Genomic DNA, 15457 nt, shown 5'->3' on the forward strand with positions numbered 1-15457 from the left:
GACCTGAGCCGGGTTCTGCGAGAGCACTGACCCCTTATGAGGGCGTGTGACCAATGACCTAACCTCCTCCCCTGGGCCTCAGTTCTGAAACGTTCCTCCACTTTGGCCCCAGCTCAGTAAACATGAGCTGCTGCATCTGGCCTTCAGAGAACACAGTCCACCCAGATCCAAAACATGGTGAGTGTTCAGCTCTAGTTGTCACTGCCTTATATTCATTCATTCACGGAGTGTGAATTTGGGATTCAGGGTGCCTGGGTCATGCCCCTCTGTTGACTGGCTTGTTGGTAACTTCTGTGCCTCAGTTATTGGAATGGACCAGCTTACCTTTTCTGATCCTCTGGATGAGAAGTACAGAAGTATGGCCCGATTTCAGGAGGCAGAGTCTGACTCACGGCTGAGCCACCAGACAGCCCCAGGGTCATTGCAAGGTGCAAGCTGCTTGAGTTGATTTGGAAATAGTGGTGCAGTGTGTTGCTGCTGTTTTGTTTTAGTAAGGACACCATTGGACTAGGATGCCTGTGAGGCTGGCAAAGGGATCACCCAGCAGAAAGTAGAGCGGCCCAGGGATTGAATGGAGGGCGGATAGACACACGCCTGCTCCCACAGCCCGAAGAGGGCAAGAAGATGGAAACATACCACAGTGGGTGTCACCAGAAACAAAAGCAATCAGAGAAGTTGATATCTTCCTTAATTTATGAGCTCACTGTCTCAGTAAGTCTCAATAAGTCTCCGGCACAGCAGAGCCTTTGCAGCTTTCTAGGTTATTGTCTTATGTCTAACAAGTGGCTTGAACAGAAGGACCACTGGGACATCAGTTTCTGTCAGCCCTTTACAGTTAGTGTTGTATTTGAGAAGGTGTCGCCTCCTCCCCTTTTATCTGTGAGAATGACTGCTAATGTACCCTGTAGATTGTCAGACTTTAGGGAGGAACAAAAATCAACACACACACACACAACACACACACACACAACACAGGATAATTAAACTCTCTAAGACAAGGAGACCTAAAAGTTCACAAGTCATGACAGAAATCTAGCACCGGGCTGCTGCTTTTGTTTTTCTTTGCTTGTTTTAAGTGCAGTCACATTTGAAATAAGAATTAATTTTTATTTCCTTGTGAAAGTAGGGCACTCTGAGCTTTGGCTTTGCAGGCCACACCTGCTGCTGGTGGTGGTTTGTGTCTCAGGCGTGCGCTGCCACACCCAGCTTTTCACAAGGATCCTTATCCCCAGGTCCTTATCCTTATGTTTGTGGGACCAGCACTGACCTCCTGATTCATCTCCCTGGCTTCATTTCTAGTGGCTGGAAACAGAAACCTCTCCAGCTTTCTCAGCAGCTTTCTCCTTAGCTGCATATCCAGCACCAGCATGTTTCAGGGCAGCCTGGTGTCAGCTCCTGTCCAGTAGGTTCCCCGACTTTGATCTTCCACTGACCAAGACCATAGTCCAAGGCTCGCTGAGATACGAGAGGAAAGGACTGCCCCCACATGAGGGCTCTAGAGCCTGAATGACAGACAGACTGCTAGGATGGTGTTCGGGTGGACTGGGCCCCCTTAGTGCTAGCTTTAAGGGCAGCATTGTCACAAGAATGGGCAAACAAAGGGGAATGGGTATATGGTTCCCAGGAGCACAGCCTGTGTGTGAGGGAGCTCTGGGGAGACTGTAGGATGGCCAGGCCTTGGGGAAGCACTACTCCTCCCCGCAGGAGGGCAGTGGCTGCTCATCCTCACAGGTTCACAAGCAGACCACTCCTGTAAAGAAAGAGCAGCAGTCCCAGCTACTCTGCCCCTGCTTAAGGAATTGGTTATCAGTGGACACAGCTACTGCTGTCTGGTGGCTCAGTCCCATGTCTGGAGGCTCTCTGGGTCACAATGGGCAGGTGCTGTGGACACGGCTTCCCTTAAAGTTCATGCCTTAGGGCTAAGGATGTAGCTCAGTGATAGAGCACTTGTGTTCCATGTGAAGTCCCTTGGTTCAGGTCCCCTTCTAGGAAGAGGTGGAGTGTTGAGTTTCTTACTTGCAGAATAAAGACTAGTGAACTTCCCTTACTCTACTTATAAGGACTAATAATAATTTCTAAAACACAAACCCACAGTAATCATAAATATCTCTATTAATCATTGCACATAGAATGGTTCAGTCAGGTGAGGCACCCATTAGAGTGTGCCTTTGAAGTGAAGATAAGAAACCCATCAGTGCAGCTCTCCCGACGTTTCAGTTGAATCCATTATTAGGCCAGTTCACAAGTCTCTCTGCAGTTTTGTGTTAAAAGTTCTTATTTAGCACACTTAATTTACAACAGCTAGGGATTCTCATTACCCACCAAGTCCTTCCTGCTTTTATTTGTCTCCGCACAGTGGCCTATGATCAGCTCATTACCCTACTTCTCACTTAGCAGCCCCAGAGAGATGAGTTGCTCATGGGTGTCCGCCCTCACAATGTGTCAGCCCCGGAGACTGGAAATGCACTCACGTGACCGTTGCTAGCCTTCTGCTCAGACAAAGTATATGGTTAGATCGGAACCTCGGGCTAGCTGTCTTCTCTTTGCCTTCTTTGCACTGTTTTCATTAAAGATGGCCATTTGCTTAACTTAAAATACAAGGGGGGACGTCTGCACGTTTAGAGTCTCACTTCTTAGTTAATTGACCATTTGTCTGGAATATAGAATCTTGCAGGCTTGGTACATAGGAGTCACACAATGGTCCTTCATTCTGGTTTATCACACAGAAGTAATCCAATTGGAAGGGAAGATGACACAGTACAAAATAGCCGTTTGTAAGAACACAATCCAATTTCATTATGATCAGAGGATTCCCACGGGTTGAAGCTAAGTGGACATTCATACTTCCTCCCTCAGAGAAGGAAATGCCTTGATATCTTCCATTCAGCAGTTGGGTAGCTCAACAAACCCAGGAAGAAGCCGTTGCAGATCCTGAGATGGATCCATGTGAGAAACTGCAAAGGGTGTTGTTCTCAGAGGAAATGATGTGGTTCAGTAAGTAGGCCAAGAGGCTGAGTTGTCCAACCTTGAACGAGATCGTTTTCCTTCACACGCGCCAGGATGCCATTTTAGCCGTTAGGATGCTGGGTAGGCTCAGCGCTCTGGACAAGAACCCTGCCCTGCCGTACGTACTTACAACCATGACGGCCGCTGGGTGACACAGGCCGGTTGTTCATGCCAACATCGGTGAGACTCTCCTTTAGAGCAGTGCCCGTTCTGCTGAGGCCTGACATCACCTCTTTTGTAGGTAGTCATGTCTGTGAGCAAACTCTGAAAAGTTCTAGAGAGTGTGGAAGGGCTCCTTTCCTCTGCTTTTTGGCCTCCGGAGTGTTGGGATTACTGGTGCACATTACCACATTGGGCTGCAAGGCTACTGTAGTTCGCATCTTTACCAGGCATAAACGGAGTAGAGAGTCAGCTCTTTCCCATCTGTTTTCTGGAAGAGTTTGTTTTGGGTTGATATGTTTTCTTAAATGTTTGGTTGGATTCACAGTGAAGCTATTTGATGGAGGTTTCATTATGAGGAAATTACAAATTAATGATTTGTTCATTTTTACTTTATGTCCATTGGTGTTTTGCCTGCACGTGTGTGTGTGTACGCGGGCGTTGGGTTCTCTGGAACTGAACTTACAGATATGTGTGAGCTGCCGTGTAGGTGCTGGGAGTTGAACCCAGGTCCTTTGAAAAAGCAGGCAGTACTCACAACCACTGAGCCATCTCTTCAGCCACAGGAAATTACAAACTGAATGTCAGTTACTTCTTTAATCTTTGTCGTTGGGTAAGTTTGATGATCTGTATCTTCGTCTGATTTGTGAAATGTAGGTGTAAATGTGTTCCTGATACTCCTCTTCCCGTTCTAATCTCTGTGGCATCTCTAGTTACACTGTGTCCCACTCTGGTGCTGATGAGTGTACTGGCTAGTTTTATGTCAACCTAATACAAGCCTGGGTCATCAGGGAGGAGGGAGCCTCAGTTGAGAAAGTGCCTCCATAAAATAAGGCTGTAGGCAAGCCTGTTTTTCAATTTCCTGATTAGTGTTGATGGCGGAGAGCCCAACCCATTGTGGGAGGGGCCATCCGTGAGCTGTTGTCCTGGGTTCTATAAGAAAGCAGGTTGAGCAAATCATGGGAAGCAAGCCAGTCAGCAGCACCCTCCTTGGCTTCTGCGTCAACTCCAGGTTCTTGCCCTGTCTGAGTTCCTGTCCTGACTCCCTTTAATGAAGTGATGTGGAAGACTAAGCTGAATTAACCCTTTCCTCTCCAAAGAGCTTTGGTCACAGTGTTTCCTGAGACAGTGGCCCACCTCTTTCCAGTCAACCCAACCAGCAGCATTGATTCTTTTACTATCTCTAAAAATCATTTCTGCTTTCATTGACTTTTCCCTATTATTTTCTGTCTTTCATATTAATTACTTCTGTTTCACCTTCATTATCTTATTTTTCTGCACACGCATTGTGTTACTTGCTCTTTCTCTAGTTCTTCATGGTGCTAGCAGAGGTTGTTGTCTTTTGCTGCTTTTATGGTCTTTGTAAACATCATTATGTTGTGCTCTCATTTCCACTCATCTCAGAGCCCCTTGTCCATTGGTTAGTCACGAGTGTATTAGAGGGGTTTGCAAAACGGTCTGTGTTTCCAACTTCAAATAGACTTTCATTCTATAGCCTCGGTCCTTTCAAACTTCTGCAATTCGGTGATGTTCTGTATTGGGCTTGTGAGATGGCTCAGTGGTTAAAGCACTTGCTGCCCAGCCTGATGACCTGTGTTGGATCCTGTGAGAACACATGGTGACAGGAAAGGAACCATTTACTACAGGCCACCACATGTATGTTCTGTTATGTACATGTGATACAATATATATATATATATTATTTATTTTATACACACATAATATTTTCAAGACATGGTTTCTCTATATATTGTATATCCCTGGCTGTCCTGGAACTTTTTCTGTAGTCCAAACTGACCTTGAACTCAGATACCTCACTTCCTCTGCCTCCTAAGTGCTGGGATCAAAGGTGTGCACCACCACCACCTGCATAAATATATATTAAATCTTTCTTTATGAATGATCTGTGGAACTGGAAGAGAATGGGTGTCAGGTAGAGTGTTTGTAGGTAGAGTGATTTATGTCAGTTCCACCAAGTTGACCGACTTTGTCATGCCTGCCACGTTCGTTCTTTCTGTCAGCTCATGAGAGAAAGACATTGACTGCCTCTTCACTAGTATCAGAGGCTGTCTATTTCTCCATCTAGTTCAAGCCTTTATTTCATGTGTTTTAGTTTAGGATTGTTGGCCTCTCTTAATAAACAATCTCCTTTGTCGTTGTAAAATGACTTTTGACTCTGGAAATGTCCTTCATTCTGTGAGCTGCCTGTGGCCACAGCTCTCTCCTGACCAGTGATAGGCCTCGTTTAATGTCTTATTATTTTAAACACAACAGTCTCTTCCCCTCACCGAGGTGTTTGAACCATTTACTTTTATTGTGTTAGATTAACTCTTTCATCTTCCTACTTAGTTTCAATTTGATCCAAATGTTCCTTGTTGCCCTTTTCCATTTTTTTCTTACCACAGTATTAGTTGTGTTTAATGATCATCTTTTAGCTTTTCTTTACTTTTCTAGCTGTTACTTTTGTTTCGTAGGTTTAATAAGTTTAAAGGGTTTATAATATACATCCTGAATGTACCACAGTCTGCCTTCAAGTGGCCCTCTCCCACCTCCCACAGAGAGACACCCCCCTGACTCTTACAATAGATGCTCCATTTTCTCTTCCCCCAGCCTTTGTGGTATTATCACAATTTAATATTTTTTGTGTACTAAAAATCCCACACAATTACTTTCGTTTTAAAATTCTTTCAACATTTCAAGGTTTTTAAATGATAAGGTCCCCCCAACCCTGCTTTACTTTTTGTGGGTCTGGATTCCCACTTGCCATTATTGCCCCCTTTGATTAAAGACTTCTCTTACATCTTTCAAGAGTCTTCTGATGGAGAATTAATTATTCAGCATCAGTATGTCTGAGAGTGTATTTTGCTTTCATCTTTAAAAATACATTTTGCTAAGCTAGTATATTTTTCTGGGTTGGCCGGGGCTTTATGCTCTTTTAGAACTCAGAGGCCACTGCCCTACCGTCTTATCTCCATTGTCCAGCCCCTCTTATGTCTTCTCCGGCTGTGCTTACGATTTTCACTCTGCTGATGCTGAGCCGTTTACTGTGACATGCTTTGATGGAGTCTCTTCGTATTTCTTATGCTTTACTGAATGTCTTAGTTCTGTAGTTTGTTGGTTTCATAGACTGTAGAAAGATTTTATTAATGTTTTTCATATATAGACTTGGTGCTTGTCCCATATCTTGATGATTTCCTGTTCTCATGTTGTCTCTTTCCCCTTGTATATATGTGTGTGTGATGTGTGTGTGTGTGTGTGTGTGTGTATGTGGTATGTAGTGTGTGTGTGTGTGTGTGTGTGTGTGTGTGTGTAGTGTGTGTAGTGTGTGTGTGTATGGTGTGTGTGTGTGTGTGTGTGTGTGTGTGTGTGGTGTGTGGTATGTGTGTGTATTTGTGTGTGGTATGTGTGTGTGTGTATGTGTATATGTGTGTATATGGTGTTTGGTGTGTGTGTGTGGGGGCTGTGTGTGTGTATGTGTGTGTGTGTATGTGTATATGTGTGTGGGGGGTATGTGTGTATGGTAGTTCACTGGTATTTTCTGTGGCACTTTGCATTCTGTGATTAAGTCTATCATGTATATTTCTTCTCAGACACCAGCTCCTCTCTAGGAGTTTGATTCTAGGACTTCGTCTCTGTCTTGTGTGTGTGCTAGGTACCTTTCTCTCTCGTTCTCGCAGACATCTTTAGCCTTGAGTAACAAGCAGGCTGTGGTGAGTCCTGCTCAGAGATGCCCTCAGCAGTCTCAGATTGCCTGTGCCTTTCCGTCCCTGTGCCACTTCCCCTCGTAAGCCTGCCTGCCTGTAAGAGAGCTACAGAGCCACATGTCCTGTATCATAAGGCACAGCGTACAGACCTACACGTGTGTGCTGTTTCCTCAGATCAAGCCTGGGGTCGGTTACAAGACCACTCAAGCCCGTGGATGCTCCTGTGCTTACTTGCTGACACTCCTTGTGTACCCAGAGCACTGTGCTGACAACTGAGTGTCCTGGATATGTGGCACTTCTGTGGCAGGGCTGCATGCTGTGCTTGAGCAGCCCCACTGGCTCCGCTTGATAGAACCCGAGTGCCGCTATGACAGCCTGCCCGTCTGTCCCTTGCAAGGTTTCTAACTCTGTAGGTCCCCAGGGAGGGATAAGACGCGCTTGATAGGAAGTCCTGTGGATGCAGGCCTCTATCAGACTCTTGCCCCTCACAGACAAGCAGACAAGTGTATACTTACGTATCAGTTCTGACTTCTCGGCCTTGTTGCTGCACACTGGGAGCTGAGCCTCCTTGTGGCCAGTGTATACTCTCAGCTCTGAACTGTTGCTGTGCCGGTGCTGTGCCGGGCCCCTCCTCCTTCCTGGTGGGAAGCAAGGGCTTCTTGTCACTTCCTATGTCTTCTTGGTTTCAGGTATCAGCAATGCAGAGGCACGGCAGCCGGGGAAGGCGCCCAACTTCAGTGTCAACTGGACAGTGGGTGACGCTGCCATTGAGGTTATCAATGCCACAACAGGGAAGGATGAGCTGGGTCGCCCATCCCGCCTGTGTAAGCACGCGCTGTACTGTCGCTGGATGCGTGTACACGGCAAGGTACTGAGGTGCCCTCACCGGGTGTCAGCCCACCCCCACCCCTTCCATCCCTCCTGGTTTCCACCGTCATGTCTCCATTGCAACCTCCTAAAACAATCATATCAAAAGAAATCTTATTTCTTCAGACTGTTGTTAGCTTAGGGTATGGCCCTGGTTCCACAAGCCTAACAGCTGCCTCAGAGTCAGCGTCCTCCTTCCCTGACAGGCTTAGCTGCAGTCCCAGCACTGAGGCAGGAGACTGCTTATCATGAAGAGGAAGTAGTCAGTGAGTACTTACCTCAGCTACAGAGCCCTTTTACCCAAGAAAAACCAGGTAATACGGTGGTGTTACATTTGTTCTTGTCTAAGCCATGGATATGGTGTTTTCTTATTGTGAGGTCAGCTCAGAGCAGTGGTGTAGGGCTCAGGCAGAAACTCTCCCACCCTCATGGGGACAGACAAATGCTATCTTGATGACCTTATCCCCCTGGGATCTGCCAGAAGCATAGGTCCTGCAGCCATCTGTCTGACCAGCAAGCCACTGCTTAGAGGCTAAACTGAGCCTGAGGCCTGGCCTCTCGTGGGTGCTCTTCCATCTAGGAGAGAACGTTGTTTGCTTTCTCACAAGCCGGCCCAGCCCTGAGCATCATCTTTGAACATTATGCTAGGTTTCTTTCTCGTCTGCTGCTGTTCCAGCAGTTACTTTACACGATGCATGTATCCTTCCACAGGTTCCCCCCCACCTGCTGCGCACCAAGATCACGAAGCCCACCACATACCACGAGTCCAAGCTGGCAGCGAAGGAGTACCAGGCTGCCAAGGCACGTCTGTTCACTGCCTTCATCAAGGCGGGGCTGGGCGCCTGGGTGGAGAAGCCCACGGAGCAGGACCAGTTCTCCTTCACTCCCTGAGCCAGGCGGGCGCCAAGCACAGAGTGCGAGGCTGTGGTGCCGAACCGTCCCCCAGAGCCTTGCATCTGAACTGGGACAGGTGTGCACCTTGAGGACAGGATGGGGAGTCTGGGGGAACCACTGGACATCGAGCATCATCCCCCGAGGCTCTCACCCCAACAGGGCGGCGTGGGGATGTGCAGGTGCCGGGCACCTCACATCCAAGTAGGGATCAGGTGCACAGTGGGGGTGCATGGGGGCACAGGGGCCATCACCACCCCTTGCCTCACATTTCCTCTCTTGAGCTACCCAGTGACCGCTTTATATCTCAGTTTACATTAGACGTTGAGTTCTACTGAGTAGGGCTTCCTCGAGTATAGGAAAATAGAAATTACTTTGTGTGAGATTCTTGAATAAATAATTTATTCAGAGCTAGGAATGAGATTTATAAAATAAGAAGTAATTATGTCAGGTCACTTTTATGCCACATTATTTTAATTGCAAATAGACAAAAGCATTTATATGTGAAAGAGCACGAGAATATAGAGGTAGGAAGTAGACGAGAACCACCACGCGCACATCCGTGTGTGGCTTCTCGCCATAGGTCCTTCACACTTAGGTTCTCACAGTAGGTCTTAACAGTTCTCATGGGGTGACCCCAGCATGATGCAGTGTGACCTTGGCACACACTGGCCCTGCAGATGGGATGCTGTGTCCGACAGAGCCATGACCTAGGCTCTGCTGCCTCAGAGAGTTCTAGAATCTGGCTCTAGAATCTTCCATGCTCCTGGTTAGGCTCAAATCATGGAGAACTCTATTTGCTTCTGAGTAACTGAAGACCAAATCTGTCCATAGCCTGTCCTTGCTGGCCATCATTTGAAGGTCGGGGGTTCTAACCATACAGGCCTAGAGGCACTCAGTAGGGCTGCTACTCAGTCAGAGCACAGTCTTCCTTCTGCTCCCCCCTTGGGATCTGGTGGGTAGGAACTACTGACTGCTCAGAAAGCTTCACAGGATGGAAAGAGGTTATAAGCAGGTACCATTCTTGGAGCATGCCACCTAAGGCACATTATTAAGGTGTTTCCTCCAGCTTTATCAGACACGTGTTTGAAAAATAAAACATTCATGTTGAAGCTGGTGGGACAGTGTAAGTCTGGAACGCTGCAGACCAGACACTGGGGTCTCGACAGGCAGGCCTGGGTGCTCCTGGCATCTTGGGGCTGAACCCCAAGATGCTACTCAGCACCCTCTATGCACAGGGTGGCACCCAGGGCCCTGGACGGGACACCTGGACCTCCTGTGCTCCGACTTGCCCCAGGTGCCTTGTCGCTTCCACTCAGGATTAGGAAGGAGTAGAGGGAGGAGGGGCTGTGGCTGTGAGCTCAGTGTGCCAGCCTGGTCCAGCAGGCTGCTCTGAGGAGCTTCAGGGCCGTGAGCAGAGAAGGTGCAGACTCACCCTACGGCACATGTCCGCCACGGCTGCATCCAGAGCTCCGAGAGCTGCGTGGCTCCAGGATGCTCACCCAGTTGTTTGTCCTTGACACACTGAGAAACAGAACAGGAGCACCGCCACCGTGGGTTCCACCAGATTCCCAGCAGACCTCAAGAGGCTGTGTGTCATTGCTTAAGTGAGACCCACTGAGTCTCCATGTCAGGAGTCCTGTCACGTCCTTGTGGGTGTCTCCCATGGCTCTCGTCCTGTGGGGTTTGATCTTCCAGGCATGAAGGTCCTACCAGAACTCCCTAGTGACACGTGCTATCTCGGATCTGCTCAGATCACCACCTGCCCCCCTGAAAGGGAGCCCTCCCAGGCAGGATTGCAGGGCCCTGCATGCCATGGCAGGGCCATCTTTAGGTGAAATGCACTGGGGCTCCTTAGAAAAATGGTCCCATTTTATCACAGTGCCACACCTTCCCCACAGGCTTCTGCACTTTCTAGAAAGAAAAACACACATGTTGGTGTGTTCTCACTCTTGTTTTTAAATTGTATTTTTGCTAGTAGAGATGGGAAGATGGATTCAGTTTCTTTTTAAGTACATTTTGGTTATAACGTATAGTGAAAGTATATCCCATATACACTAAAAACCATGCATTACATCTGGCTTTCATGTCAGAGAACAAGGGTGCCCAGCCGGGAAGTGAATGTTACATGTATAGTGCATCTAAAACAGTAGGGGATGGCCCTGCTTAGACTTGACCTAGGCCCGGAAAGGAGGGAAACCCTGGAGGCACCCTGTGGTGAGGAGCCAGCACAGGGTATGTGCCACCTTTCCCTGCACCCAGGATATGGCAGCTCAAACAGCCCATCTGTGACCAGAGATAAAGGAAACAAATATTGATTTAAGACACTAAGCTCTTTGAGCCTCCTCCTGAAGGTCCCCCATGACAGTAGTTCATGTCCAGGACCTAAATGTCACAGACTCAGCAGAAAGCTAGACACACCAAGAACCTGATGGAGATGCCTTGGATACTTCAGCGGGTAAAGAACAGGAGTGTCTCCGTTCTGTGTACTAACTAAACCTGAAGTATTAATTCCACAAAGCAGTATCCCTCAGGATTATTCAGGCCCAGCTTTAGTGGGGCTGCAGCTACACAACCGGAAGGCATTGTTGCCGGAGTCTTGAGTGGACAGAGCCGAGTTTCTCCACTTAGATGTAGGCAGGGTGAGTGTGGTGTTCATGCCGTTAGCCCTGATCCATTAATGGTGTCAGGAGGTAGCACCTCTCCTAGCAAGGGACACCAAAGAACACCTTTGAATCATCTGAGTCTTTCACCATTCTATTTTAAGGGTTTATTTTTTTAATAATTAAAAATATGTCTAATTGTGCAGCCATCATCTCATGAGGCATTGCTCTTTTATTTCATCACCAGCCCCTCTCCCCTCCAGACTGTATGTGCTACTTGGTTTTTAAACTTTAGTTTCGGGCAGGTGCACCGAAGGTGGGCAGCCTCCGGAGGGTCAGGAATGTGGGGTGAGCTGCACATCACCCCGTGCCAAGAGTAAATACACACAATGCAGGAGCAGCTTGGCACTTCCAAGCTGCTTTACTCCAGAAATGTCAGCTCTCCCAATCAGAAAGAAAACTAAAATGAGCTGCAATTCAAACCTGCAAGTTCTTGAAACTAGGGAACCTCTCAGAAGATCCCTTCATATCATCAACCCCAGACATCATCGGGAGAAGGGCAGAGTGTGTGCGTTCAGTGTGTACAGCTTGTGTGTCTCCTTGTCTCTTGGCATATCTATCATGTGGCAGTCTCCCCAGGGCTGAGGGGGTGGCCACCCACTCTGCAGCTGTGAACTGTTCCACACTGGGGCTACTGGGTTCATGTAGCATGAGGAAATTGGAATTGGGAAGCCTCCGACCTGCCAGGGATCGTGAGGGTTTTAGTCCCATGGTCTGACCAATCATGGCTGGCTCCTCAGTGCACTTTCCGTTCAGTTCCTGGGGAAATGTTCACGTCTCTGTGGTAGTGCCTGTGTTTTCTGTTTGCTGTTTGAATGACAAGTGCCCAGCCTCAGAAGCACTTAATCGTAGCCACAGCAGGAGCTGGTGGTACCTAAGAAGCTGATGGGCCATTCTTCTGAATGGAACACAGTGGGTTAAAAGCACAGTTTGTGGAATGTTAACGGAATAAGCCCCTAAAGGCTCTTAGCTTTTCCAAGGCTTGAGTTATATACTTTTGATTTTAGAGTTTGGACACTTTACATGAATGTAATTCAGCCAAGATACGTGTTGCTAAGATACAATCCTCAGTGTTCTCTGTATGTATATTTATGTATATACCACATGTTACAGCCTGCATGAGCTTCCTCACACCGAGCCCAGCCGGAACTGAGCATGAGATGCTGTCACATGTAGACAAAGGACTGAGATGTTCTCAATAAAGACTAAGATGTTTCACTATGACTTGCCGTAGACATTTTCCTGTCCGAGTTGTCCTTCCTTCCATTGCTCTTGATCATGATTTGAAAGGTGTGAATAGCTGGGCCATGAGGGTGTCTGGTCATGTCGCCTCCCGTACACTGCAGCGAGTACTCAGTGCATTTATTCACCCCTGCTACGGGGTGCTGTCAAAGGAAGGATCTTCATGATTCTGGGAAAGTTGGCTACAAGGCTGTTGTACTGTGGTCTTGAGAAGGTGTGTGTTCTGTAAGAGAGTATGTGAGGGAATCCACAAGGAAGCGGTCATGGCTGTGGAACCTAGCATGGCTTTTTATGTCCCATTGAAAACACCTGTCTGGCTGATATTTCTGTAATTAAATATAAAATAAATATAGAAGTGTTTTTAAAGAGTCAGAGTCATGTGAACCACGTATCTTTTAAAAACAGCACATTTAAAGACATGAGCTGTTTTGGAACTAGTCAGGGAGTAAAACCAATTCAGCTGAGAGTTTCACTTTCTCTACTAAGTGAAACAAACACGTTTGCCATCGGTTGTTTATCTCAGGCTGAAAACAGGGAAGCCAAAATGGAGGCGAAAGCAGCCTGTTCCTTTCTTGCCTTCTCTCCAGGGTCAGTAGGCCACTTAGGTAGGTCTCAGGCAACTTGCTTCTCTACTTGTGTCGTTTATTAACTGAATGTTCTTTAACATATCACAGATGCAGGGCTGGAGAGATGGCTCAATGGTTACCAGAGGTCCTGAGTTCAATTCCCAACAGCCACATGGTGGCACAGAGCCATCTGCAATGGGATCTGATGCCCTCTACAACAGTGTACTCATATACATAAAATAAGTAAATAATTCTTTTAAAAAAAATGAAAAGGACCGCAGATGCACAGCTACTCGACTTAGCTTTTTAGCAGCCTGTTTACCACTCTAGCTGGCAGTTGAGCCTGGGAGAACGGATCCTAAAAATGAGGTGGACTTCGGTCTCATGCAATAGCCAACTTTATTCAAAGCCTCAGATGGTCTATGCTCTAGAGTTAAGAATGGTCACATGAGCAAAGTTCTCGTGAGTTCAAGCTGAGTACAATCAAATGTCAAGTCACATGTGGCAAACATGTTTTCTCTTAATAATCTGAAGTAAGTTCACGCCTTTCCTCTGCGCCTGAGAGGAACACAAAAGAAAGTTCTGTGGTTTTGAAGAAACTGAGGTCACAAGACTCTAGTATTGGTTTTTTGTTTTGTTTTGTTTTGTTTTGTTGTTGTTGTTGTTTTTGGTTTGTTTGGGTTTTTTGTTGTTCTAATTTTCTCACAAGCACTCAGAATTCCCCATTCTTGGACTGTGTGCCAACAGCAACCCATCCCTTTCTCTCTCTCTCTCTTTTTTTTTTTTTTTGTAAAGATGAAGGAGCCATTTGATGAGGATGCTAACAAGTAAGACAATACTGTTAGAGCACTTGCCTCCCGTGGGAGACTGGGGGGAGAGAGTGTGCCGGTGCAAACAAACGTTCTGGGAGCCTTAAACACAAGGACACGAGCCATGTTTCATGAGGTTGTTACAAATTAAGACCCATTTTCTTGAAATACAAGATGAGCCAAATAGCTGTGTTAGAACCACATGTTTAAAAATCTGACTTGATTGCCCTCAGATATTTCTTATTTCTTTTCTTCCAGGTCTGCTCTAACTCGTTTCTCATGGTTTTCTTTTCCAATATCCCTAGAAAAGCTCGCTAACACTCTTGTTTCTATTGGAAAAGTAGGTCAGGTTTTTTTTTTTTTTTTTTTTTCCTGATAGAAAATAGGTCTGACTTGGTTCACCGGTGTGACAAGAAGGATTAGGTCACATGGAGGACATGTTCCATAAATAGAATGTGCCAAGTCTGCAGGCACACCGTTGCAAGGAAAAGTACACTTAACATGGTGATGCAGGGAAGGCATCTTATCAATATTAAATTGGGGGAGCACTGAAATTTGCATCTCAATGTCCCAGACCCCTTCTGAATACATTAGGCTTAACAAGGTGACACAGAATCGCAGGTAAATGGCAGTCCCTTGATAAGTGGTGTCATAAACACCATGACTGAGGATGACAGGATGACACATCCTTCAGCAAGCCAAGTGCTTTCTAATCCTTTGCATTAAAACACTAGAATAAAAACCTCATTGATTTGACAGCTGATGAAGCCTTAAAACCGTCCTGACAGCTTGAAAAAAATTTTAAAGTACCAGATTTGAAGGATATTACGTAGAAATTCAGAATGCAGTTGAGATTATTGCTATGTTTTTCTTTAATTCATTCAGTTTTCTTAACACACCCACAACAACAAAGCTAGAATATAAATGAGTCTAGACCCTGCCACAATGAAATGGGAGGGCCTCATGATCCTGGACTATAGGTTGGAAAGGCCCTGATTAGGAGGTACTAGGTTAGGCTGGAGAGATGGCTCAGTGGTTAAGAGCACTGACTGCTCTTCCAGAGGTCAATTCCCAGCAACCACATGGTGGCTCACAGCCATCTGTAATGGGATCTGATGCCCTGTGTTACTTTGTTACTGCCTTACATGTGTTTTCGCAAAACTGTGATGTGGGGGTTGGAGAGATGGCTCAGTGGTTAAGAGCACTGAGTGCTCTTCCAAGGTCCTGAGTCCAATTCCCAGCAACCACATGGTAGTTCGCAACCATCTATCATAGGATCTCATGTCCTCTTGTGGTATGTCTGAAGAGAGCAACAGTGTAATCACATACATAAAATAAATAAATCTTTAAAAAAAAAAAAAAACAGTGATGTGTGAAAATAATGTGATTCCAGAATATTACTAACAAAACCTTTGACCTGACTAAATTTAAGTTTTGATTCATAAGATGTTTTATAGTAGAGAAATTAGGATGATCACAACTTTGAGAAGAAAAAGAACATTATATGGGGCCAAGAGCCTGTTCTGCTAAATGGAGGCAGAAGTGGAAGG

The 15457-nt window shown here is 46.4% G+C and overlaps 1 protein-coding gene across 2 annotated transcripts in view; it reads left to right on the forward strand.

Moving 5' to 3' along the window:
- Nucleotides 1-12490, forward strand: part of ADARB1 (adenosine deaminase RNA specific B1) — a 34398-nt gene extending 21908 nt beyond the window's left edge. For both annotated transcript variants that reach the window (XM_080937517.1, XM_080937518.1), the window contains exons 7-8: nucleotides 7559-7737; nucleotides 8448-12490. In XM_080937517.1, the coding sequence (XP_080793643.1) occupies nucleotides 7559-7737; nucleotides 8448-8627 (359 nt within the window). In that variant the 3' untranslated portion in view covers nucleotides 8628-12490. The remainder of the gene's footprint in view (nucleotides 1-7558; nucleotides 7738-8447) is intronic.
- Nucleotides 12491-15457: the final 2967 nt, after the last annotated feature.

This window comes from Micromys minutus, assembly GCF_963924665.1.
Source record: "Micromys minutus genome assembly, chromosome: 25".
In the NCBI taxonomy this organism is placed as follows: domain Eukaryota; kingdom Metazoa; phylum Chordata; class Mammalia; order Rodentia; family Muridae; genus Micromys; species Micromys minutus.